General features: G+C 40.2%; 1 protein-coding gene across 3 annotated transcripts in view; it reads right to left on the reverse strand.

The window, feature by feature from the left end:
• Positions 1-9027: 9027 nt before the first annotated feature.
• The window catches only part of Mapk8 (mitogen-activated protein kinase 8), a 69235-nt gene continuing 54323 nt past the window's right edge, over positions 9028-23939 (reverse strand). The window contains exons 6-12 of one of the 3 annotated variants that reach the window (XM_051141847.1): positions 20750-20915; positions 17617-17688; positions 16005-16187; positions 14947-15071; positions 14369-14432; positions 11775-11852; positions 9028-10433 (exon numbers count right to left, since the gene is read on the reverse strand). In XM_051141847.1, the coding sequence (XP_050997804.1) occupies positions 10288-10433; positions 11775-11852; positions 14369-14432; positions 14947-15071; positions 16005-16187; positions 17617-17688; positions 20750-20915 (834 nt within the window). In that variant the 3' untranslated portion in view covers positions 9028-10287. Of the gene's footprint in view, positions 10439-11774; positions 11853-14368; positions 14433-14946; positions 15072-16004; positions 16188-17616; positions 17689-18056; positions 18129-20749; positions 20916-23939 lie in introns of all 3 variants that reach the window. The other 2 variants (XM_051141854.1, XM_051141858.1) reach the window with 2 other exon arrangements.

The following is a 23939-nucleotide window of genomic DNA, read 5'->3' on the forward strand; positions in this document are numbered from 1 at the left end:
AACTGATAGGCTACTTCAGACATGTTTTAAAATTTGGTTTTGGGGGTGCTGGAGAGATGGCTCAGAGGTTAAGAGCACTGCCTGCTCTCTTAGAGGTCCTGAGTTCAATTCCTAGCAACCACATGGTGGCTCACAACCCTCCATATGTGATCTGATGCCCTCTTCTGGCATGCAAGTGTACATGCAGATAGAATACTCATACCCCAAAGTAAATACATTTTTAAAATTGGTTTTGGGGGCTGGAAAGAATGCTCATCAGCTTGGAGGAGGGGCTTTGGGGAAGGCTGTGTGACTTCTTTGGTGAAGACATGAACTCGAATCTAGCTTAGTGAAGGTCACTGGGGATGAGTGACTGAAAGTTAGTTGCGCCATGGAAAAGCCCATCCAACATGGTGGAGCTCCCTGCAAACTGGTGGGTTGTTAGTTCTGCCTGAGTCTCCTTAAGCTGTTGCTTTTATAAATTTGGGGTGTGGCCTTGAGACTCCCAACTTTCTGAGCTTCCTCAGGCCTTCTAAGGCTTAAGAGTCTCTTCCCCACATGGTGTGGGACACACACCTTTAATAGCCATGCTCATGAGGCAGCAGTTGAGTTTCAGGCCAGGCATGACTGCACGGTGAGACCTAGAGTCTCCTTCCCTTCAAGGTCAATGGGTTGATGTTTCAATAAAGAAGGAAATACCTGTACAAGAGTTCCTGAGGTCCTCTGCCATGTACCCTTGAAGGGGACATGGGGGCTCTGGTCTTTTCTCCTTTCTTTGATTGATGGCCTTTGGAGTTGGTTTTCACCATGTTTGCTATGATGTGTTTCCTTGCCACAGGTCTCAAGCATCTTAGCTAACCAATCATGGCTGAACCCTTCCCCCAAAGCCTAAATATTTCCTCTTTGTAATTATCTATAGTGGTGCAAAAGGGACCAGGGCAAGTAGAAGAATGCAGTTGGTGGTGTGTAGACCCAACACGGGGCCAGATGGAGGGAACAAGCAAGCTTTTGATCCACTGACAAGAACTGGCTTGCATTTAAACAAGGTCTGCATTTTTAGCACTGCATAGAGTGGGCACAAGTGGATACAGGTACACTAGTCAAGGCCACCAGATGCTGGAAGGCTGGCAGAAGCTGTAGTGGGGAAAGGAGGGAGGGAATGCTGGCATGTCCTATGTTCTGGTGGGGATGGTGCTAAGAAGCAGGATTTTGTTTTTGGTGTTTTAAAAAACATTTTTATTTAATCTTTGGGAATTTCAAACCATGCACCCCAAGCCTACTCATTTCCCAGTCCTTTCATCGCAACCCCCACCCCGCTTGTAATCTCCTCTCCAAAATAAAAATTAAAGGCTAGAAAACAACAAAAACCAACCGAACAACCCCCTCCCCAATCTTGCCAACCTCTCTGAGCAGGTTACCAACCTTCTTCTTTACCTGTCTTCTGTGAACGTAACATTTCTCTCCTCTGTCGTTCCCACCTCTCCATCACATATTCATTCATCATAGTGATATTGGAAGTTATGTGCCAGGCAGTGTACCCTTTTGCCTAAACAGCTTTACCTGTGAATGCTCATTGCCATGAGTCATTAGACTAGTTCAAAGCCGCAGGCTTCTGCTACACCATCGATACTGAACCCTCATAGACACTCTAGGATATCCTCAGCTTTGGTTCTGCAGGATCGGCCCCTTCACAGACTCCAACAGCTCACAGATGAGAAAGGTGTTGGGTGGGTCAACTCTTAAAAGTCCCACATCTGGGCCTGGGTGGTAGCTGAGTTAGTCAGGCTGCCAGCTCGCCCACTGGTCAGGTGAGGGGTGGAGCCAGCTCTCCCATGCTCCCCCTCTCCATGCAGGGTTTTTTAAAGGCAGTAATTAGCAGGGCCTGGTGGGATACTGCAGACTTGAGTAAAGAAGAGGCCGGCCTTTGATAGACCTTATGGGGTGTCAACAAAGGGTAGAAGAATGAAGAGGCTGGCCTAATGAGACACAGGGGCCAGATGACAGCAGGATACCTCTTGAGTCCCCAGGGGAAGGGGGTTAGAGCTCACCTTAGCATTCTGTAAAGAGGAAATAAGTACTGTCCAGATCAGGCCTGACCTCAGCAGGTTTCATCAAGTGGCAGCCTAAAGCTGCTGCTCTAAGACAGATCAATGCCTGTGGTGGCGTCTGAGCCCTCTGTCTACGGACAATTAGAGGAGTTTCATATTGGAGTCAGATTTGCAAGATCGCAGGCCAGCCCTGCCAACCCTGAAGTGTAAATCACAACCCTGAGCTCGCCCAAGTGGTGAGCTGCTGGAGCTGGCCCCAGCCAGCCCAAGTCAGGAGCAGCTACAGACTGGCCTGTGGGCGAGGCTTCCCTGTCAGCCAGCATCCTAGTCCCTTCTTTTGGTTGGCTTCTAGTGCTTATCAGGCCAGTTAGGGAGAAGGGGCAGGAACCAAGCTATGCACAGCTTGAGAATGTCTGGTCTACTGGCTCTGCTGCACTGTGAGGGAGAATCCCAGGTGTTAAAACTTTCCAGCACATGCCACCGAACAAAAGAGAAGTAGTACTTGCTGTAAGACCTGGCTGCTGTTCAAACAAGTGACAGTGGTTAGCTGAACTGTAAAGGCCTCCACAGGCTGAACCTCTAACTGAAAGGGACACACTATTTGCCAAGGGTCTCCTTTATACTGCTCCACCTGCATGGGCACTGAACCTTCCCGGTGACTTGTGCCTCTCTGTTTTATGAGAAAATAGAGGCATGGAAGGGCATCAGGCCATTTACTAGAGGCTAGGATCGAATTTTGGGCATTTGCATTCCCATTATTGCAATTATTTCACACCATATGCAGTTACTTGTGCCACATGGTGAGGAATATGAACACGGCATTGTCAGAAGCCCCAGTCATGGGCTTACACACATTTGCAAGCTAAGTGTCTACATTCATCACAGCTCTCCCCACGGGGGGCACTGCGGGGGCAAGGAATCAGTAGCAGAGGACAGGATGGCATCAATAACAAATGAACATGCTGCCTCTCAGTTATCTGTGCAGGAGAGTGAGCAAGCATGAGGGCAAAACATGCAGATGCAATAGCTAGCATCTGTAACCCAACAGTGTGGTGAGAGTTGGAGACAAGAGACTCATCAAGAAGCTCTCAAACCAGCTAGCCTGGAGCATCCAGCACATGTGCAGAAACAGATTCTGTCTCAGCAAAGTGGAAGGTGAGAACTGGACACACGCACATGTGCGCGCGCACACACACACAACTTTTTGCGGGGAAGGTTTGATTTTGATGTGAGCAAGAATTATGTTGCCTGACTTCCTGTGAAGGTATTAACAGACTCTATTTATCCCAGACAGGGCACTCCCAGATCAAAGAATCATCTCCACCCATCCTCAGCTTACTTAGCTTAGCACATACAACCCAGAGGCAGCTACCCAACTGGAGGTCTCTTCCTGCCCCTAGGAACCGACCTCCACCAGGGAATGCTAGTCATCCACCTTGTGTTTTGGGTTACAGCTGCTGTCTTTTAAAGATGGCATAAGCCACACCATTTCTGGAAGGCAGATCTCCACAAGAGGTGATAGCCAGAGGCTTACAGAGGCAGAATGACTACCTCTGGGGAAGTGTGGGTGTGCATAGCCCACTCACAAGATAGGACAAGATATATATATAATGGGGTTGGTTTGGCTGACAAGACAGGGCCTGGTAGGAATGACACAAAAAGGCACAATTATGCTTCAATTCTCCATGAAAACTCAAAGTTGATCTCAAAGTACATCTTTCTAGGAATTCTTACCAACCGCATGAAGTTTGGGACTGCAGGGAGTGAAGGCAGCTCAGGGTTTTGGACAGTCATTCTGAAGCACACAAAGCGCTTTCCTTTCAGGCCAGCCTATTTGTTCCACACAACCTTCTTTCCCAATTACACCGCCTTTCATTGAAGTACACATGACCAGCAAACATCTTGAGTGTACCCCATCCTCAGCGATGCAGAAACAGCACATTTCAATGGCATCGAGGCTTGTATGAGGGCATCTGAACTTCCCTCTTTAGGACCTCCATCTCCCAACTTACCAAGACTCAGTCTTGCCAGGGATACAATGCATTTTGCGTCTTTCAGTCCACCTGGATCCACACAGCTCTTTGCATTTCTTGGCCAATTTTCACCATCCAGTCAGTCCACCATGCCTCCATTTATCCAGGTAAGTTGCTGTTTCTCATTCATGTTACTCGCTAGGATGCTTTTCCCTTTCCCTCTGTCCACAAAGTGATACAAAAGGGAGTGGGGCCAGGATAAGCAGATGTCACAGGCAAACACAAAACTGGAGAAACCCAGAGATAACTAGGGTGCAGATCAATTGCCCACTTCCTCCTAAGTACAAAGCCTACCTGGCTTACCCTCTGCCATAGATCCTGCAAACAAGGTGAGGTACAAATTCCAGGATGCATCAGGTACAAACTCACTGCACCTAGGGCAGGGATTCAGGGCATCCTCCAGATTCCTATGCTAAGCAAAGCTTGGCAACATGCTTAAGTGAGCCCCTCTTTCCCATCTCATCTCCAGGCCCTGGTTCACACCTCCAGCCTAACTGGATCTGTTCTCACAAGTGACCCTAAGACAAAGGTGTCATTGCCTCACATCTACAATGGGTTCTATCTAGAGAAGCAGTTCTCAACCTGGGGCCAAACAACCCTCCCCTAGGAATCACACTGCAAATTTTTTACATTATGATTCATAACAGTAACACAATTAGTAATGAAGTAGCAGTGAAAATAGTTTTATGATTGGGGTCACCATGACTTGAGAAACGGTATTAAAGGCTCCCCAGGATGAGAACCAGGTCCTACTGTTCTGCTCCTTTTGTCAGTGTTCCAATTCTGAAGCTCAGTTTTCCAGCCTTCTATCTTTGCACACTTACACCTTGCCCATCAGCCCTCACTTCCACCCAGGCACTTACTTTTAAACCTTAACTTTTCCTTTAGCTTAGAACACACTCCCTTTTCAAGTCTTTTCACAGAAAGGCACACCTCCTTGTACAATACCGCTTTGCTCACCTCAGAACCTGCCCTTTCCTTTCAACAGTCTTGCTTCTCTATACATTTTTTTTTTTTTTTTTACTTCTTTAATTCCAGCTTCCAGCAGAGTCTCAACACTGTTTTCATTAACCGATGAAATAAAACTTGTGTTGGAAACCTAATATTTTCAAAGGATATTTGAAGTATCTATTTTCAAATGAAGTTCAAATGTTGGTATGTAATCTTAAATAGCTTAAAAAACAAAACCACAAAATCAATACAAGTAAATCATCCTCACTTAGGTTTGCCGTATTTTTAAAGGAACAATACCTTAAAAAAAAAAAAAAAAAAAAAAAAAAAGCCATACGTGTATTAGACAAATGAAGAGCTCTACTTTGAGTGGGCGCAAACCTTCATCACTTGTAACAGGCTTGAAGTTAACATTCTGATGTCACCTTTTGCTACTCTGCCTCCCTATCTAACAACACTGACAGGACAGCATGCACCAGCTCAGCAGTTTCATGGCTGCCAAGTCAGCAGGTGTCAGGTAACAGACTGTCTTCAGAAGTTAGTGTATTCAGAGGCAGGGATAGATGGCACAGGCACAAAGGCATGGACAGGAGCCAGGCAAGATGAAGGAATGTCATCTGATAGGCTGGGTTAGCACTCAGGGTGGGACCTGGTACACCTACATGCAGCTCTCATCAGCAGTGATGAGAATCTGTGCACAGAACAGACACAACAGGCTCCACACTCAAACCCCCTGCTTGCTTTGACAGAATAAGGTATGGTATTGATTTTTGCCAAGTGGCCACAATGGCTGCTGTCTCATGCAGTTACTAGGTCACAGGGCATTGAAGCAAAGTTCTTTTTTTAGTGATTTCAAACACAAGAACAGCAGGTCTAGATCAAGTCATGCACCAGCAGTGAGGACAATGTGTGTACAATCCAAACCTAAGCCACTTGCCCTACTAATAGCCTTACCTCAGTCCATAGGAAACCCTAAAACCACCAGGAAAAAACACAATTTTGTTTTGCTTTCAATGAAAAACTCTTACTTTCATACCACTTTTTCTTTTTTATTTAAAATATTATAACCAATTGACATACTAGGTAACACTGTTTACATCCAGTGGTGCATGTTGAATGACTAGGGCATGAACGAATAAAACCACAATAATGATCTCAGCATTCCCTACAAAGTGCCCCATTCTGTTTTGTCTAGAGAGGAGAGGGAGAGCACAGGGAAGGGGAGGGACGAAGAAGGAATGAGATGTATGGGGGATGGGGGGGGGGGGAATTTCTAATTATCATCCTTAGGCTTTGAGGTTTAAAACCTTATTAACAGGATAAACTGTAGTGAGAAAATAGATGTCACAGTCCGGGCAGACAGCTACTTCAGTTTAACTTCATCATTCACTATAAGATTATCAGCTTCTCAAAAATATACCAAATATTGGGCCTACAAAAGTAATTTATTTCTTCGTAAAATTTACTAAGATTTACTCCTTTTGTAAAATGTAAAGCGTGGACTGATATCTCGAGCAGGTTTCTTACAAAAAAACAGTGATGATGTCAATGAGCACACGTAGCACAATTCCCCAGACACAGTGGAAGACTACACGGGACTGTCTCTTACTGATGCAAGGTATGCACTTCACATACTTACTGCTACTTTGTCAACAGTGGCTATAAAGTATTCAACGCACATTTATAATTTACACTCAGTAAAGATCTAACAGGAAGGGCCACAGCTTACTTGGGAAAGCATAGAAAATCAGTGTGAGGTAGTTCAATAAACACCTAGTTTAATGTAAAGTCACTGTGAGAATAGGACACTGTGCAAACTAATCCACAGGTCATATTTCTCAGGAGTTTCCGTAACGAAGAGAATCTAAGCCAGAAGTGCCCAGAAAGTTGCTCTTATTAGACTCCCCTTAAGGGCACTTTGCCTAAGAGCAGTTGCTTTGAAATTAATTAGGACACAAGTTTTCCTATCTTACCCCAAACTACACATTTCTGTTTCAATGCCCTTTACTTCTCTCACCTTCCGTGCTATTAAGACACATTTGTTTCCTGTGGTCCAGGAAAAACCTAAGAAACACAATGCACACTAAAATGCAACAGGCCATGGAGGCAATGCTGATGAGTGCTATGGATGAGGGGTGGTGCTGGGTTTTCTACTCACTGGCAAGAATTACTGGGGTCATAGGGCATCATGCATCCACTCTACACTAATGTGTGACTAATGAACAACACTCACAAACTACAACAGTATTTCTGAAAATATACTATGTTTTTTTTTCTTTTATCTCAAAATGCTGTGCAGGCTAGTGCTCAGGCAACACTAGTGGTTGTCTTCATGTGTGTGGCAGAAACTGGCCAATAGTGTAAACCAGGTTCTTTTTGTAATTCAGGAAACAGCTTCACTTGCCTACTGCTCACTCTGTCAGAGTCCTATTCGCCTGCCTCCATGTCTTGGGGTGACAGTGATGCAGGCTGCCAGGCAAGCAGCTGCTGAGTACACAGTGAGGCTTCTCTGTGTTGGTAGGGCTACTGCTTCTAGTACAAGTTGGCTGTGAGTGCACTGGGCCTTTGCTTCTGGTGTGTGCTCTTCCAAGACGGCAATCAGCAGCACGGCAAGACACAGTAAAAACCGCTTAGCAAACAGCATGAAAGAGTTGAGATGCTCTATTTATAACGAAGCAATCCCAACAACATGGTCGTCTTACAGTCAGTCAGTATAAATTAGGGGAAAGAGAACGGTAACCAGGAAGACATGTAGGAGGAATCAGGGTCTCTTTCCTAACCCATGGAGTTGAATGCTAATTCGCAGCTAAGCAACTTCTGGACAGTAAGACAATGGGTGTCCTAAGTACATATACTTGAAAAGTCAAATTATAGGGTGGTTTAACAAGTACTGCTAGACATAAAAGTTACTTGCAATTTCTTTAAAAAATACTTAAGAAGCTTTAAGACTCTAAAAGTACCAATATGCTTTATGTTAACAGAAAAAAGAAAAGGGGAGAGCTGTATAAACAACAGATCTTAAGAAGCTGGGGCAAACATTTAGCAAACAGACCTTGCTTTTATGGTATAAATTTGTAAGTATTTTAGTTTACATTAAGTATTGAAAGTTTGTTTTCTTTTAATTCAACTGAAACATGATGGCTGGCAAGTGGGAGCTGGCAATTACAACAAATTATACAATCAGAACAACTGGTATTCCTTACTTAACCACAATCTGCATCAAGAAAGATGGCTTCTCAGCATTCAAAAATAAAACATAGGAAACTAACTAAAGCATGTCAGCTGTTAAAGTGCAATAGTGACACATCTTATCCTAGGGAAAACAAAACAATTTAGCTGTAAAACCAATATAAAATAAGGACACATTCATGCTCCAATTTCTGCTAAAATCCTGACTCCAATCTTGTATTTCTACAACCCAAGAGGCGTAAGAGTCTTAACTTCATACTTGTCTAATAAAATGAATGCACCATGTTGTACACGTAGAAAAGGAATCACTAAAAGGTGGGAGGCTAGAAATCATGATAAGCTAACTTGCTATATTTAAAAGGATATAAAAGGCTAATGCATCTTCATCTTAAGTATTGCACATCAACAATGACTTAAAATACCTTACTTGAAAGTAATTCTACACTAAATATACAAAAAAGGGTCAAGCCGACTTTCAGGAATTTGCTGAGCTGTGCCTGTTCTTCCTCCTGGTGGTGGTGAGCTCCAAGGGGCTTCTTCCCACAGCCTCGCAGCTCATGTAGTATGCATTTCCCAGTTCATTACATGGAATCCCTTTTGTTCCAGACAATAACAAAGGTGCCTGGGTATTACAGACATCATTTCAGAAATAAGGAGACCTTGATGACATTTTACTTAGGAAAAATTCAGTTACAGAGAAAGGATTCTGAAGATATAAAATGTAAACAGTTAATACACACTTGTCAGGAGCAGCACCATTCTTACACTACTCAACGTCCACACTGCGTATTATATTGGAAATCAGGTATTAAAAAAAAATAAAAAAAAATAAAATAAAATAAAAGACTCGGCCTAAAGAACCACCACTATGCCTGCTCTGCTCACTGTGAAGAAACAGTCCTTAGAAAATGACATCCTACATATGGCTGTGTGCTACTATTTTCAGATGAACGGTATATTGCTCATTTAAATGTCACCTACACAAATTTAAGTAGGCTTTGGAACCTCCTGACAGCTAGTAGAAATAGGATTATGCTACAGGTAGAATCAAAGGGCCAGGAACACCATAAACTAGTGATCAACAAACGGACCCTCCAAGGAACAGGAACTGGGAAAGGTCCAGAGGTCAGAAACTGTACAAGAGGGAAAGTCCAGACTCTTGACCAGTGCCAGGACCTATATAGCCTGAGGAGAGTAACTCAGTGTATACAGAAGCAGGATCATAGCTAGTATAGGGGAACCATCTGTTGATCTGCACTGAAATGTATACTCACAAACTATCCTCTTGACTTCATGTGGTCAAAAGCTTTAAGCATGCCACAAATGTTCAGAATATACCACATTTCTTAATTTGAGTGTTTGCTAGCTTGAGGTGGGGACATTCAAAAGGTAGAAGGATGAGCCCAACATCTTTAAAGACATGCTCTGAGTTATTCTGTCCTTTAGATGACAGGGTATTTTCCAAAATTTAGGTAAAGTTGCCTACCAATTGCCTAAACTAAGTTGGGGATTGGCAAATAGCAAATATTGGAGGTTTCTTGACACGTTCATCATTTACAGTAGTTATTCCTGAATATAACTGGCTACGGGTTATTTTCCCTTACTCCTCTGGGGTTATCTCATTGATAAGCACATAACCCTGAAGGATAGCATCATGAACAAACATCTGAAATAAATTCTAATAAAAAACTTATAGACATCTTAAATAATTCATGATATATGCAAGTCACCACATAATAGTTGCTCTGATAAACAAAAATCTTACAAATTCAGTAAAAAAAAAAATCAGCAGCATAGATAAAGCAAATATGCAAAAATTTAAACCATGATAAAATAATTAGGTTTACATTATACAGTTAATTACAGCAAAAATACAATACATTTTTGTTGCTGTTTAAAAACACAACTTAGGTTTTAAATTACAACACTTGAAATTAAAAAAAATAAACTACTTTACTACAAAATGAATTCTACATTTTCTGAAAAAAAAAATCACTCAAAAATATGACCACTGAATTGTTTTTAAAGCAGTTCTATCAATGACTAACCGATTCCCCATCCCTCCCACCCTCCCAAGGCCCAAGTAGTCATCTACAGCAGCCCAGAGGTCCGGCTGATGCTTCTAGACTGCTGTCTGTATCCGAGGCCAGAGTCGGATCTGTGGACATTGAAGACATGTCGTTGGCAGATGGCGAAGACGATGGGTGCTGAGAGCCATTGATCACTGCTGCACCTGTGCTATGAGAAACAAAACAGCAAACCAGTTGCAGAGAGAGTTGCAGACTGAGCTCTGCCTACCTCCAGCGTCAACATCCTTCTTCTCTTGAGCTTAGTGGGACACACGAATCATACTGGACCTAACACAAGCCACGAGGGGATGATTCTGAAAATATCTAGAAACCTATACTCCTCAATAATGCATTTTTAGTTTAAGATAAGTTAAAGGCCACAGAGTGAAAAGTAACATGGAGAATGGCCCTACAGCAAAATCCACGAATGGGCCTAAGGTGTGTTCCAAAAGAATTGAGAGTACATACAAAACTGTTTACACTGTATTTTGTTGGACATAAGATCTCAAAGTACCAAGTGACCAAAAGAGTCTGAGAACTAAAATACTACAGAAAATGACTTTTGATAGTGTCTCACAAAAAGCACAATGTACTTTGTGTACATCTTATAGAACAGAAGCCAACACAAAAGAACAACATTTCCATTAGGAGGGATCTGAATCAAGTGTCCCAGTGCACAAGAAATTGTATGACTTGCCAGGGTAACTTAAACAGCCTAGTTAGGTAAATTCAGGTCTTTCTTTGATTCTAGTAAATACTAGGCAAATACGAATACACACTTAATACACAGAGAGAGGAGCAAATGTTTTTCTCTACTAAAAGTAGTATCTAACAAGCATTTCTTGCATTAAAAAAAACCCCCAAACCTCAGAAAACAGGAATATCTCATACAGAGACAGAAATCCTTTTAAGAGTTAGGCCTCATTCTAGGGTAGGAATATGTTAAAGCAACTCAACAATAGATAGCAACTTTCAAGCCAAAGTTTACTAGATAAAGGTCTCAAGAACTCATTTACAGAATAAAAACAGTGGGAAGTTTTCAGGGCCCCAAGATGGCAAAAGCAAGCAGGCAGGAACCGCTGAGCCACACCTTGGGACCTAAGATCATGCCTATTCTGTGTAAGGATGAACACAACAGTGAGGGACAAGAGGTCCTCCAAGAGCTTGTTTTCACATGTGACAAAGTACCAAATGAGCATCAGTACTTAATAGTACATACAGCATGTTCTGTAGTGAAGCTTTCCTCTACTCCAACTGAAGACTTCAAATCAAAGCATATTCAACACTAAGGGATTTCTTTCTTAAAGACACAGCAGCGGTACCAATAAAAGCTGGGTTTAAATCAGTAAAACAGAGACAACAGCAAATGTATAGAAACAACAGTGTACTGGTGCTTTCAAATTTAACTACCAAATTGAGTAAGTAGGAGAAGACCGGCAGGTCCCAGCTCCCTGAAGATGACAACACAAGGAGTAACCCACAAACAGGTTTATATTGTAACCAACCTAAAGGGGACGGCTGCCCTCTTATGACTCCATTCTTAGTTCGCTCCTCCAAGTCCATCACCTCCTTGTATATCAGTTCTGAAAAAGAGGACAAATAAGCTTTTTGATACCAGAGTGAATCACAAGTATGTATACTTAACTCAAAGCTTGTGTACTGTTAGGTGCATCAAGCTGGGTCTTTACAATAAGAGCAGTGGCAGAGGATCGTAGAAGCTTCAGACTCACAGGTGTTAGTAATTCAGATTTCCAACAACAGACTATGCTGACATAAAGCAAAGCTCTCTGTTCTAACTTCAAGCTGGCTAAAGGGCAGCTGCTGTCAGGAGCCAGCACTACCTTTAGAGTATCAGCCATACACATGCACTCTGCCTTACGAATGCTTGCCAGTTTTGTCAAAGTGAGGGCTGGGGTCTGTGCTTCTCTTCCTTCTACTTCCTGAGTCCTGGCCTTATGCAACCAGGTTGTAAGTAGAAAGACTTATAACCAAAGCATCCTACACCTTTAGAATAGGATGGAGGGCACTTTTATTGAATGAAAAGCAGCAGCAGCAGCAGCAGCTCCTTCCAAGTAGCCTATAGCTGGCATGAGCACCAACATCCCTTCCTAAAACTCTTGTATCACTGAGTGTGGGGCAGCAGCAAATCACTGCAAAGATAGATCTGACTGAGAAAAAAAAAAAAAAAAAAAAAAAAAAAAAGGGTACCTGGTACCCTACATCCTGCTCTTCCACATGACTCTGACTTGTTCATTACCATTATCTAGCATCTTAGGTCATACACTCTTAAAAATTACATAAAAGTAATCCTGAAAAATGTATGAACCAAAAAATGTAAAGAATTCCAAACGTTTATATACTTCCTGAAGTGCAAGCTTTTTACGAAGAACCCCTTGCTGGAGACCAGGCATGGTAGTACCTGCCTGGTAGTATAATCCTAGTACTTGGGAGAGTGAGATAGGAGGATCACAAGTCTTAGGTCAGTCTTGGCCACATGTATATTTTTAACATTCCCACAACCATCAAAAGAATTATCAAGAAACTGAATACTCAATCAATCACCTAACCAATTAATGGGAAGTTTCTTTCTCAAGTAAACAGAAAATTCTCAAAAGACATACAAATAGACAATAAATATTTTTTAAAAAAGTTAAACATTCCAAGCTATCAGGGACTACAAAAACAGTACCGAGATTCTATCCAACATCAATCAAAATGGCTACCATCCATTAAGAAAACCAATGGCAACAAATGCTAGTGAAAATGTGGGGAAAGGAATCTTTATACTACTAGCAAAAAAAAATACAATAGTTACTACAGAAATTACTGGTTCCTCAAAAGAATAAAAAAAACAACAACAACAAAAACCCAACCTCCCCCCAAAAAACCCAAAAATGGAAAAACAGAATTCTATTAAAGGAATCTAAGGCAGAATACAACAGATACCCAAACACCCATTTTTACTGAGGTATTATTCACAACAGCAATATATGCTATTAGTCTAGATGCCCATCAACAGAAAAATGGGTAGAGAAAATGTGATGAGAAGGGTGTGGTGGCACATATCTTTAATCCCAGCACTCCAGAGCAGGCAGTTCTTGGTAAGTTCAAGGCTGGCCAGAACTTCACAGTGAGACCCTGTCTTAAAGTGGTTTTAGCTAGCCATAAAGTAGAATGATTTGCCAGAAACTGGACAGAACTGGAGATTATCATGTTAAGTAAAATAAACTTAACTCAGAAAGATAGATATTGCATGTTTTCTTTGCTACGTGGAACCTGCATTTGACGATATAAATATATATGACACAAAAGCACATAGGGGGCTAATTAGCAGAAGAAAGGGACCAGAGAGAACATAAGGGAGGACATGAGAGGGTAATAGGCGGTTAATATGAACAATATAGTGATATACCTATCTGAAATGTTATAATGAAACCTGTTACTTTGTACACTAAAATAACAAAGAAAAAGCGTATTTATAATACACATAAAATAGAAAAAAACTAAATCTCAAGTTCAAAGATGGTAAGTTAAGTCATTCTACTGGTTAGACTGAGGGTGTACTGGGACTCCTGTGACAATGCTGACAGAAGCAGAAACTACAACTTGATAAAAGAATCAGGAAATAACTAACATTTAACATTGGTCCAGGATGACCTTTCAGACTGTTCTCTCTGTTACATTCAAATATGTACACATGAGCACATGGTTACAGCAACAGACTGTGTGAAGGTCCACCTTCAGTGCTTCTCACACGGGAGCTAGCCACAGACAGACAAACTTCCCTATAGCTCAGCACTTACCAGCTATTAAACTGCACAGGTAGCTGTGTGGACCAACAGTGTCACCTTTAAGATGTATGGATGCATCCACAAACAAATGTGTACAGTACACTGGGACTACAACCATTGGTGATTTTTAGAGATGGGACACCCCAAACATGGTTGCAGAAACAAAGGAGAAGACACTTATGTGCCTATAACTGAGGTGGAGAATTTCAAACATTAAGGAAGCACTTTCCACATTAACTTCCTTAACATGAGGAGGTCACTGCAGAAAGCCAGAAGGCCCGAGTGCCATGGACTCTGGTGGGTGTTACCTTTCCACTCCTCTATTGTGTGCTCCCTTTCATCTAACTGCTTGTCAGGGATCTTGGGTGGTGGCTGAAAGACACAAGTCAGTAACAACTGAGTTAGTTTACTCGAAGTATACATACTATTAATTATTTGAAATATCAGCCAGACGTAAGACTTGTAAAAAATGAATGAATCAATCAATCATTAAGTTTAACTTTCTGGAAAGTAGTTCTGTACAATTCCTTTGTAGGAATTAAGATGCTTGTCTTTTTTCTTTTATCCCCCTTACTTCTGAAACTGTCACACTTTACCTATATTATAAATCTCTGCTTTGGATACAAAACATTGTTTCTAACTAAGGATGTTCCCACAAACATCCTAGATCAGGTCAAGAGTGACAAACAGTGGGAGGTTACTTGACTACGTGTGGAAGCTTAGAAATAAGCTCATTAACCTAATATTTTCTTCATGAAAAACTAGGAAAATACTAACATCATCTATCTGCATTTTTATTTAAAATGACAAGTACCCTTTCAAATTTAATTTTAACCATAGCTCTAAGATTGCAGTATTTTCTTCAAACATTAAGAAAACAACTTACGGCTTCTGCTTCCGAAGGATCATACCAGACGTTGATGTACGGGTGCTGGAGAGCTTCGTCTACCGAGATCCTTTTGGATGCATCTATTACTAGCATTTTGGATAACAAATCTCTTGCCTGACTGGCTGCAAAAGTAATAACATTAATATACACCTGACCATGAGATTCCCCAATTATTCACTTTAGAAAGTTGAGGTTACTTTTACTTAAAACCAAAAAACCAAAACTGTCTTTGTCAGGTAGGTGGTACACATGCTTGCGGTTGCTGAGCTGCAGATGCAGAAGCAAAAGAGTCACTGTGCCCAGGCTAGCCTGCTCCACAAAACCCAAGGGTCACCGTGCCCAGACTAGCCTGCTCCACAAAACCCAAGGGTCACCGTGCCCAGACTAGCCTGCTTCACAAAACCCAAGGGTCACCGTGCCCAGGCTAGCCTGCTCCACAAAAGCCAAGGGTCACCGTGCCCAGACTAGCCTGCTCCACAAAAGCCAAGGGTCACCGTGCCCAGGCTAGCCTGCTCCACAAAACCCAAAGGTCACCATGCCCAGGCTAGCCTGCTTCACAAAACCCAAGGGTCACCATGCCCAGGCTAGCCGGCTTCACAACACCCAAAGGTCACCGTGCCCAGGCTAGCTGGCTTCACAACACCCAAAGGTCACCGTGCCCAGGCTAGCCTGCTCCACAACACCCAAGACAGAGCAAACCCAATGTTTTAAAAAAGAATGTTTATTTTTATGAATACTAAAAAAAAAAAATGTAGCTGTGGCTGTCCTAGAATTTACTCCGTAGACCAGGCTGGCATTGGACTTGAGAGATCTGTCTGCCTCTGCCTTCTGAGTGTTGAAATTAGAGGCACCATCACTGCCCAGCTTGATTTACTGCATTTTTTAGTTATGTGTATATGTCTGTATAGAGAAAAGAGGAAGGCAAAAGAACAAAACTTTTGTGTGTTCCACTAGCAGACAAAATTTGGAGTTAGATCCTTTAAGAACATGACTATATGTTCTTCCCATACATGCATACCAAAACAAAATTTAGTGCACACATTCATAAAACTTACCTTTAAGTTTGTTATGCTCTGAGTCAGCTGGGAACAGCACATCAGGGAATAGTTTCTCAAAGCTATATCCAGCATATTTAGGTCTGTTTTCAACATAAGTCCTTACTGTTGGTTGCAATTTCTTCATGAATTCAGGACAAGGTGTTCCGAGCTGTTCAATAACTTTATTCCATTGATCAATATCTATTATCGAGTAGCTAAGAAAAATACTCCATGTACCAAATGTTCAACACCTTAATCATATCCACATTAAATAAATGAAAATTAGAAATTAAAAAATCCTAAAGAATGTAGCCATTATATATGTTATACCTCAAAGCCACCTTATAAAAGGCAATGATTACAAGTGAATAAGAATGATCAATAAAATAAGCTTTATTAATCTTATTTAGTGTATCTATGTGTGCATGCATGTGTGCAGGTGTACATAAACACTAATTTTACCATAAAATGGTGATAAGCAAATTCAAAATAAAAATTATAACTAAAAATTATCGTTATTATACAGAGACTCTAAATGCGAACTGCAAAAATTTTAACATTTAAAAATGTGCCTTTCTCCCAGCTCTTCAAAAATGTAAATGCGGGCTGGAGAGATGGCTCAGAGGTTAAGAGCACCGTCTGCTCTTCCGAAGGTCCCGAGTTCAATTCCCAGCAACCGCACGGTGGCTTATAAACCACCTATAATGAGATCTGGTGCTTTCTTGTGGTAGGCAGAATACTGTATAAATAATAAATACATCTTTAAAAAAAATGTAAATGCACTGCCTAGAGAGTTAAGAAATATTTCTAGTCTGCCTCCTTTTTTGAGTTCTTCACACTAATAGTAATAAAAATGATGACTTTGATAAGCGTAGCATTTTCTTTTGCCACTCTTGAGTTTGCCTATGTTAGTAATGTTTGTAAAGCTCTGAAACGCATGAAAGTGAAGCCACTATCTCAGTGTGCTGTAGACGAGAACTTTCTGGTCTTACTCCTTCTAGGCTTTACACTCCAAACCTCTGAAGATTAATGTCCCACACATTCTCACTGTGATGTGAATATTTTCATTCCACCTAAAACAGTTCTGTGTTACTCACTGATCGACACATCATTGTTAACATAAATATAAACACATTGATGAACTAAAAGCATGAATCTCAAGCTAATTACCAACATAGGAAACTTCTCGATGACATTTTCAGCTTGTTATGTTAATGTAATGAGACAAGAAGACACACCATACACAACAGTAACAAAAAGACATGGAGAAACAAACAAAAAGACTAACAGGAAAAACAGGTAATTCCAAAATTTATGCTACCTTCAAAATAGTTAATGATTTACTCAAATGTTAGAAATTTTTAGTGAAAGCCATAATTTTTTATGTTAATCAACTTAAAGCCATCAAGGAACTATATATAGTTACACTTGAGCAGGTTTCAAAATTAACATATGAAACAATAAACGAGGAAAAGGAAAGTCTATGTCAAATAAGAGGTGGTATTCTGGAAAAGTAATTTATCAATACTTTGTATTAGGGAGAGACAAATACATTCCACCTGACCAGGCTGATGTGTTACCATACATTTTGACCTTTAAAGACTATATTTTAGGCCAAAGATAAGGATACGATCTGTACCTGGGAACAAAACACCACCTTTGATCATTTCTCCCATGATGCACCCAACTGACCAAATGTCAACTGAAAACAAAATGCAATGACATTAACAGAAAGATTTTGGTTAAAATAAAAAGAAAAATATATAAACACTTAAAAAAACCAACACACACACACCATATACACTTAAAATTATAAAAAGCAATACAAAATAAAAATGAATGACAGGGAATGTGCTCTGACTACCAGCAGAGACTGTATGTCCTGCTGCCAGATGCAGCCTACAAACATTTTAGTTTCTTAGCTCAACAATACTTTGAACTGTAACAGCCACAAACTTTACATCTACTTAAAAACCTGTATGTACAAATATAGCATATATTCCTTTCATTGGCAAACAGAAGGAAGTTCATCACCTAGCTAATTAATCTGCTCCAGCAGCACAAGGATACAGTCCCTTCCTGGAAAGAGGATTTTGTGGCAAACCATTTCTCCCATAATGCACCCCACAGACCATAAATCCACTATATGTTTGCAGCACAAAAGAAGGAAAAGCAAAGCAAAAGGTCATTAAAATCAAAGAAGCGTAATATGACTGCATCATCTAAGAAACTGCAGAACATCACAAAAAAGATGGCTTCAATTTCAAATGATGGAATAATTTAAAACATAAAATGCTTTTCAAAAAGTTTTGATTCACAAAAGAAAACATGTATTATGGCATTTTAATTACATATCTAATTTTAAAGTGAGAGGTATGCACAGAAATTGCATGCAAAACCTGTATCTTATAACTGAGAATTTGCTTGTAACATACAAAGTAGAAACAAATTTTATAAATAAGGTTAAGAATGTATAAAATTATAAAAATAAGATGTACTATTTTGAGGTTTAACTGTGCATTTTACTCTCTCTTTAAGTTAAAAAAAAAAGCATGAGCAGAAATAATTTAGCATACTTAAAACAGAAAGAAATGTCTCTGAATTGCAATAAAATATCAATCTATTTCTTTTCTAGAAAATTTCAAAGTAGGTTTCACAGGCTTATTTAACTGAAAAGGCTTTGTTTATTCTGAACTAAAAAGTCAGTTATTTTCTTGGCAACATGTTTTTAAGTTTATACTCATCTCTACCCATAAAGGAACAAATGCACAGAGAAAGACCAGCTTATCTACTGAGAAACCCTGGTAAACAAATGTTTTTCATTATTTCTATTTGAAGTTTTTTGTTCATTTGTTTTGTTTTGGTTTTATTTTTTTAACTTGTAAAACCAAATTGCTTTGGGTTTAAAAGTTAGTTTTGGCTGAATGTAGTATCAAAGCACCTGCATACTGATCTACAAAGAGTCTCCTAGCAGACCACCATATTATAAAACTTGCTACAAGGGGTCTAATTTGCTCAGTCAGTTTAAAATAGATTAGATTACCCCAAACTTTCCAAAACATTCTTAACTGCTCTGCAATTGAGCAAAACAAGAAGTGTGTGTGTGTGTGTGTGTGTGTGTGTGTGTGTGTGTGTGTGAGAGAGAGAGAGAGAGAGAGAGAGACAGACAGACAGACAGACAGAGAGAGAGAGACAGAGAGAGAGAGACAGAGGGAGACAGAGACTGAGTAAAAGGACAATATCTGTATGTCACCCCTTGCTGGATAATGTAGTTATGAGTGGGGTGGGGAGAGAGAGAGAAAGAGGGGGGAGGGAGAGAAAGAGAGAGGAGGGGGAGAGAGAGACATACACAGAGACAGAGATAGGAGCTGAAAAGACATCTGTATGTCACCTCCTGCTGGCTAATGTAGTGAGTGAAGGATCTGACTTGGTTCCTGGGGAACAGGCAGGATAAGCAATGAGATGATCTATGTGACTCATAGTGAGGACAGTATGTCAATTCTTTTTTGAATTATTATTATTTTTTATTTTATGTTTATGAGTGCACTATCTGCATGTTCACCTGCATGCCAGAAGAGGGCATTAGAGGGTATAGATGGTTGTGAGCCGCCATGTGGTTGCTGGGAATTGAACTCGGGACCTCTGGAAGAGCAGACAGTATTCTCAACCACTGAGCCATCTCTCTAGTCCCAGTATGTCAATTCTTGATGATAGCTTCTCTACTTACTGATAAGGAACTATGTCAAGATCATATTCACAGGACATTAATACATGGTGCAATTTCTGTGATAAAAGTTCCACAGCAAAAGCAACAGCAATTTACACAGCAATTCTCAAAAACTTTAAACTTTATGTTGAGATTAAGAAAACAGAATAGCATGTTTACTTTAAAAATTGATAGTTGCTATATAAAGTGCTTGTTTTCAATTAGCTCAAAAATGAAGAGGGAAATTAAGGAAGGCCCCTAATTACAATGGTATCATCTGTGTGTGTGTGCGTATGTGTGCGTGTGTGTGTGTGTTGTGTATGCATATAAAGAACCAAAATGAACTTAACAGTTTCCCAATTCAAAGTGAACTAGTGTGCAATTTCCTCCCTAGAAATATGCCACATATAAGAAATTATGGTTTAATTCAACATCACACTGTATGCAATCCCCTTAAGGAGGGACACAGGCTTTAATCAAATACCAGTGCTTTGCATATGAGGCCGAGTAACTTTCCAGAACTAGGCCTTAGTAGCTTTCAGAGTTTATAGTGTGTGCTATCTTTTTTTTTGTCTGTTTTTCAGAAAGGGTTTTCTCTGTGTAGCCCTGGTTGTCCTGACACCTGTTTTGTAGACCAGGCTGGCCTCAAACTCACAGAGATCTGCCTGCCTCTGCCTCCTGTGTGCTGGGATTAAAGGTGTGTGCCACTACACCAAGCCTGTGAATACTACTATTAACACTGATTAAAAGTGTTGGAGATGCAAGCAAGTATGACCAATATACACTAGAATTACTACTATGATGAAATTATTAAGAAGTACATGTTCATGATACCCTAGTTTCAGAATTCTCTGTCTAGAGTAGGGCTGATAGAAAGCATTCACATTCAAGACAAGACCCTCATGCTTTCCAAAACATTTGTGGTAAAATGTTCAAATACTTGATAAAGTTGAAACACAGATGCACACTTAACTCCATGTACTTCAATTTAAGTATATAAAAAACTTATTGATAAACTAAATCAGAAGAATATTTCAAACTGAAAGTGTATGCTGACCGTTCTCCTTGTAGCCCATGCCAAGGATGACTTCTGGTGCTCTGTAGTAGCGAGTCACCACGTAAGGTGTCATCATAAAACTCGTCCCTGCAGTCCTCGCCAGTCCGAAATCAAGGATCTTCAAAGTGCAGTCTGATTTGACTACTATATTACTAGGCTTTAAGTCCTTCAAGAAATAAACATTAAAATGATTGCTAAGACACATACAAAGATTTACTACTCAACTGAATTACATAATCTGTCAAACAATTTGTTAATTGTTCATTGTTTTCACTGCAATACCACTGCAGAGATTCATTACAAATAGGCAAACCTAAAAGGTCAGATGTAAGATCATCTCATTTACACGAACATAAACTCAGGAATGTTTTATTTCCTAGAAACTGGTATTAGCTGGACATTCTTGCACACATACAGCAAGAGATTTGGAAAGGCATCATAAAGTTCATTTAAGGACTTCTGTGCTAGGCATAGTGGAGGTTCCTCTTTTGAAATCCCTGTACCCAAGGACAAAGCAGAAAGATTGGAGGTTCAATATACAAAGTGTACTGCTTATTTTTTGCTAACTTGACACAACAGGCTAGAGTGATCCAAAAAAAAAAAAAAAAAAAAAAAAAAAAAGGAACAACTGAAAACTAGACAACGCTGTGGGGTATTTTCTTTATTAGTAATTGATGCAGGATGGTCCAACCCACTGTAGATGGTGCCATCCCTGGGCAGGCGGCGTGCCAAGAACCAGCCAGTAAATAGCACTCCTCCATGGCATCGACTTCAGTTCTAATCTAGGTTCCTGCCCTGACTTTCCTCCGAGATAGGCTGCTACATGAGAAGGTAAAATGAAAGAAGCTCTTTCCTCCCAAGATTACTTTTGGTCAGTGTTTTACCATAGCAATAGAAAGCAAATATTATGACACACTGCACGACTCCATCTCAAATTATCAATCAAAGACAAGAATAAAAAGAGCTACTATGATAAGAGTCACATATTAACATTTACATTAGTTTACACACTAAATTAATAGCATTTAAAAAAATCTCATTCTAATGTTACAATAAGCTTTTTACCGCTCTAAAACCACTATGGAACATTCAGCTACTATTCATTCACACAGTCTTGACATAATCCTGGTACACATTATTTGGACACTGATAGTCATACATAGTCTACTTTGTGGGGAGAGAGGCTTGGGAGTCAATCTTGTACAATAGATAGTTGATTCAGCCTGCCCATTCCTGACTTCCCGCATAATATCACAAACATTTTCCCATAAACTTTTATTTACATGTAGCAGACACTAGTGTGCTGGTGCTACTAGTCAATAATATAACTTTCTGCTGACAGTAATAAATAATGTCTTTGTGAAAAACTGCCACTTGGCTCCAGCCAGAACAAAGTCTGTGTGATACCTATTAAAATGAAGGCAGTAGCATGAATACCCAGGGTTTCACATCCGTTATGCTTTTGCCTGTTAGCTTTGATAAACACTCATACTATCTCACATGCACAGATGAACAGCAGATATAAATACCACAAGCTAAGGCCCCCAAGACAAAGATCTCTTCTTAAATGTCTATCTGCAGAAATACTTGTATGCTGTTTCTAACTTATTCTGACAAGCCATTCTAAGAATACAATGTTACTCCAACAGAAGACAAAAATGTTATCATTCCTATTCTGCAAATAGAATGTTGCTGATATTCCTAAAATATGGTACATAAAACAAAGGAATGCCAACAATTAAGAATAAACATTATGAACTTTAATATCATTTCCATGTCTGTTGTTACAGCTCTTTATACGAGGTGGTTCTAGTCTAGAGAAACCTCCTAATACTCTTTGTTCTGGAACAATTATGAGCAAATACATTAAAAAAAAAAAAAAGAAGAAGAACACGGGCTGGAGAGATGGTTCAGAGGTTAACGGCACTGACTGCTCCTCCAAAGAGCCTCAGTTCAATTCCCAGCAACCACATGGTGGCTCACAACCATCTATAATATGATCTGATTCCTTCTTCTGGCCTGAAGGTGTACATGCAGGCAGAATATTGTATGCATAATAAATAAATATTTAAAAAATTAACAGTTTAAGGAAATACACTGGCAAGGGTATTTGGCTCTAAGAAATATTAACTAAAATTCATCTTTCTATATCAGCATTTATCTTTTTACATATGTCATAACATTGTTAACTACATATGGGAAGAGTAACTTAGAGATTACATTTATTTGTGCTGAGAGAATAGAAATACACTCAGGGAGGCAGAGGTAGGTGGAACACTGTGAGTTCAAGGCCAGCCTGGTCTACAGAGTGAGTCCAGGATAACCAGGGCTACACAGAGAAACCCTGTCTCAAAAATCCAACAAAACAAAACAAAAAACAAAAGCAGAGAGGCGGGGAGAATGAGAATGGAACTCAGCATTCCATTTTCCAAGCCTCTCCAGTCAGGAAAGGTAGCGTGAGTTGACCTAGTTGATAGTATCTAAGTGGGAACAAAGTGGCGAAGGACCAGCCTGTGATCTACAAATCTTCTCTTGCTTTGGTGATTAGGAACATTCTAGATAGTGGGCATCTCTATTAAGCCAAGTGTGTATCTCCACCATGATCTGCCTGCACACCTAGTGTAGGAAATAAACTGTGGTCATGTTTAGCTACTAAGAGTTTGATATTTGCCTGGGTGGTAGTGGCAGACACCTTTAATTCCAGCAATTTGAGACCAGCCTTGTCTATAGAGTTCCAGGACAACCAAGGCTCCACAGAGAAACTCTGCTTGAAAAAGAAAAAACAAAATGTTTTTACATTTGTTATTGTAGCTACACCTAGGTTATCCCAGCGTAAACTGGCCCAGCACTGAGGAGTTATAATTACACACTGAGTATCCATAATCTAAGCTCTGGAAGGGCCAAAGTTACATCTTATTTTAGTCTAACTGGCTGTATTCAAAAGGTTTTATATCTCCTTTGATGTCTATGCTAAGGAAAACATAAAGGTAGCCTCAAATTAGTCCAAGAATACACAGCCCACATGCCAGTACTTTGATTTTTGAGCAATCAGGATTGGATTTCTGATTTTCAGATTAGGGATGCTTGTCTGGTAGAATCCATACAAATATCTAATATCTAAAAAACTCTGGTATCTGCAACATTCTGGCCCCAAGTCAAGGACACAGGTCCACGAGGTGGTGATTGAACA

Source organism: Acomys russatus, chromosome 3 (assembly GCF_903995435.1).
Source record: "Acomys russatus chromosome 3, mAcoRus1.1, whole genome shotgun sequence".
NCBI classification, from domain to species: Eukaryota; Metazoa; Chordata; class Mammalia; order Rodentia; family Muridae; genus Acomys; species Acomys russatus.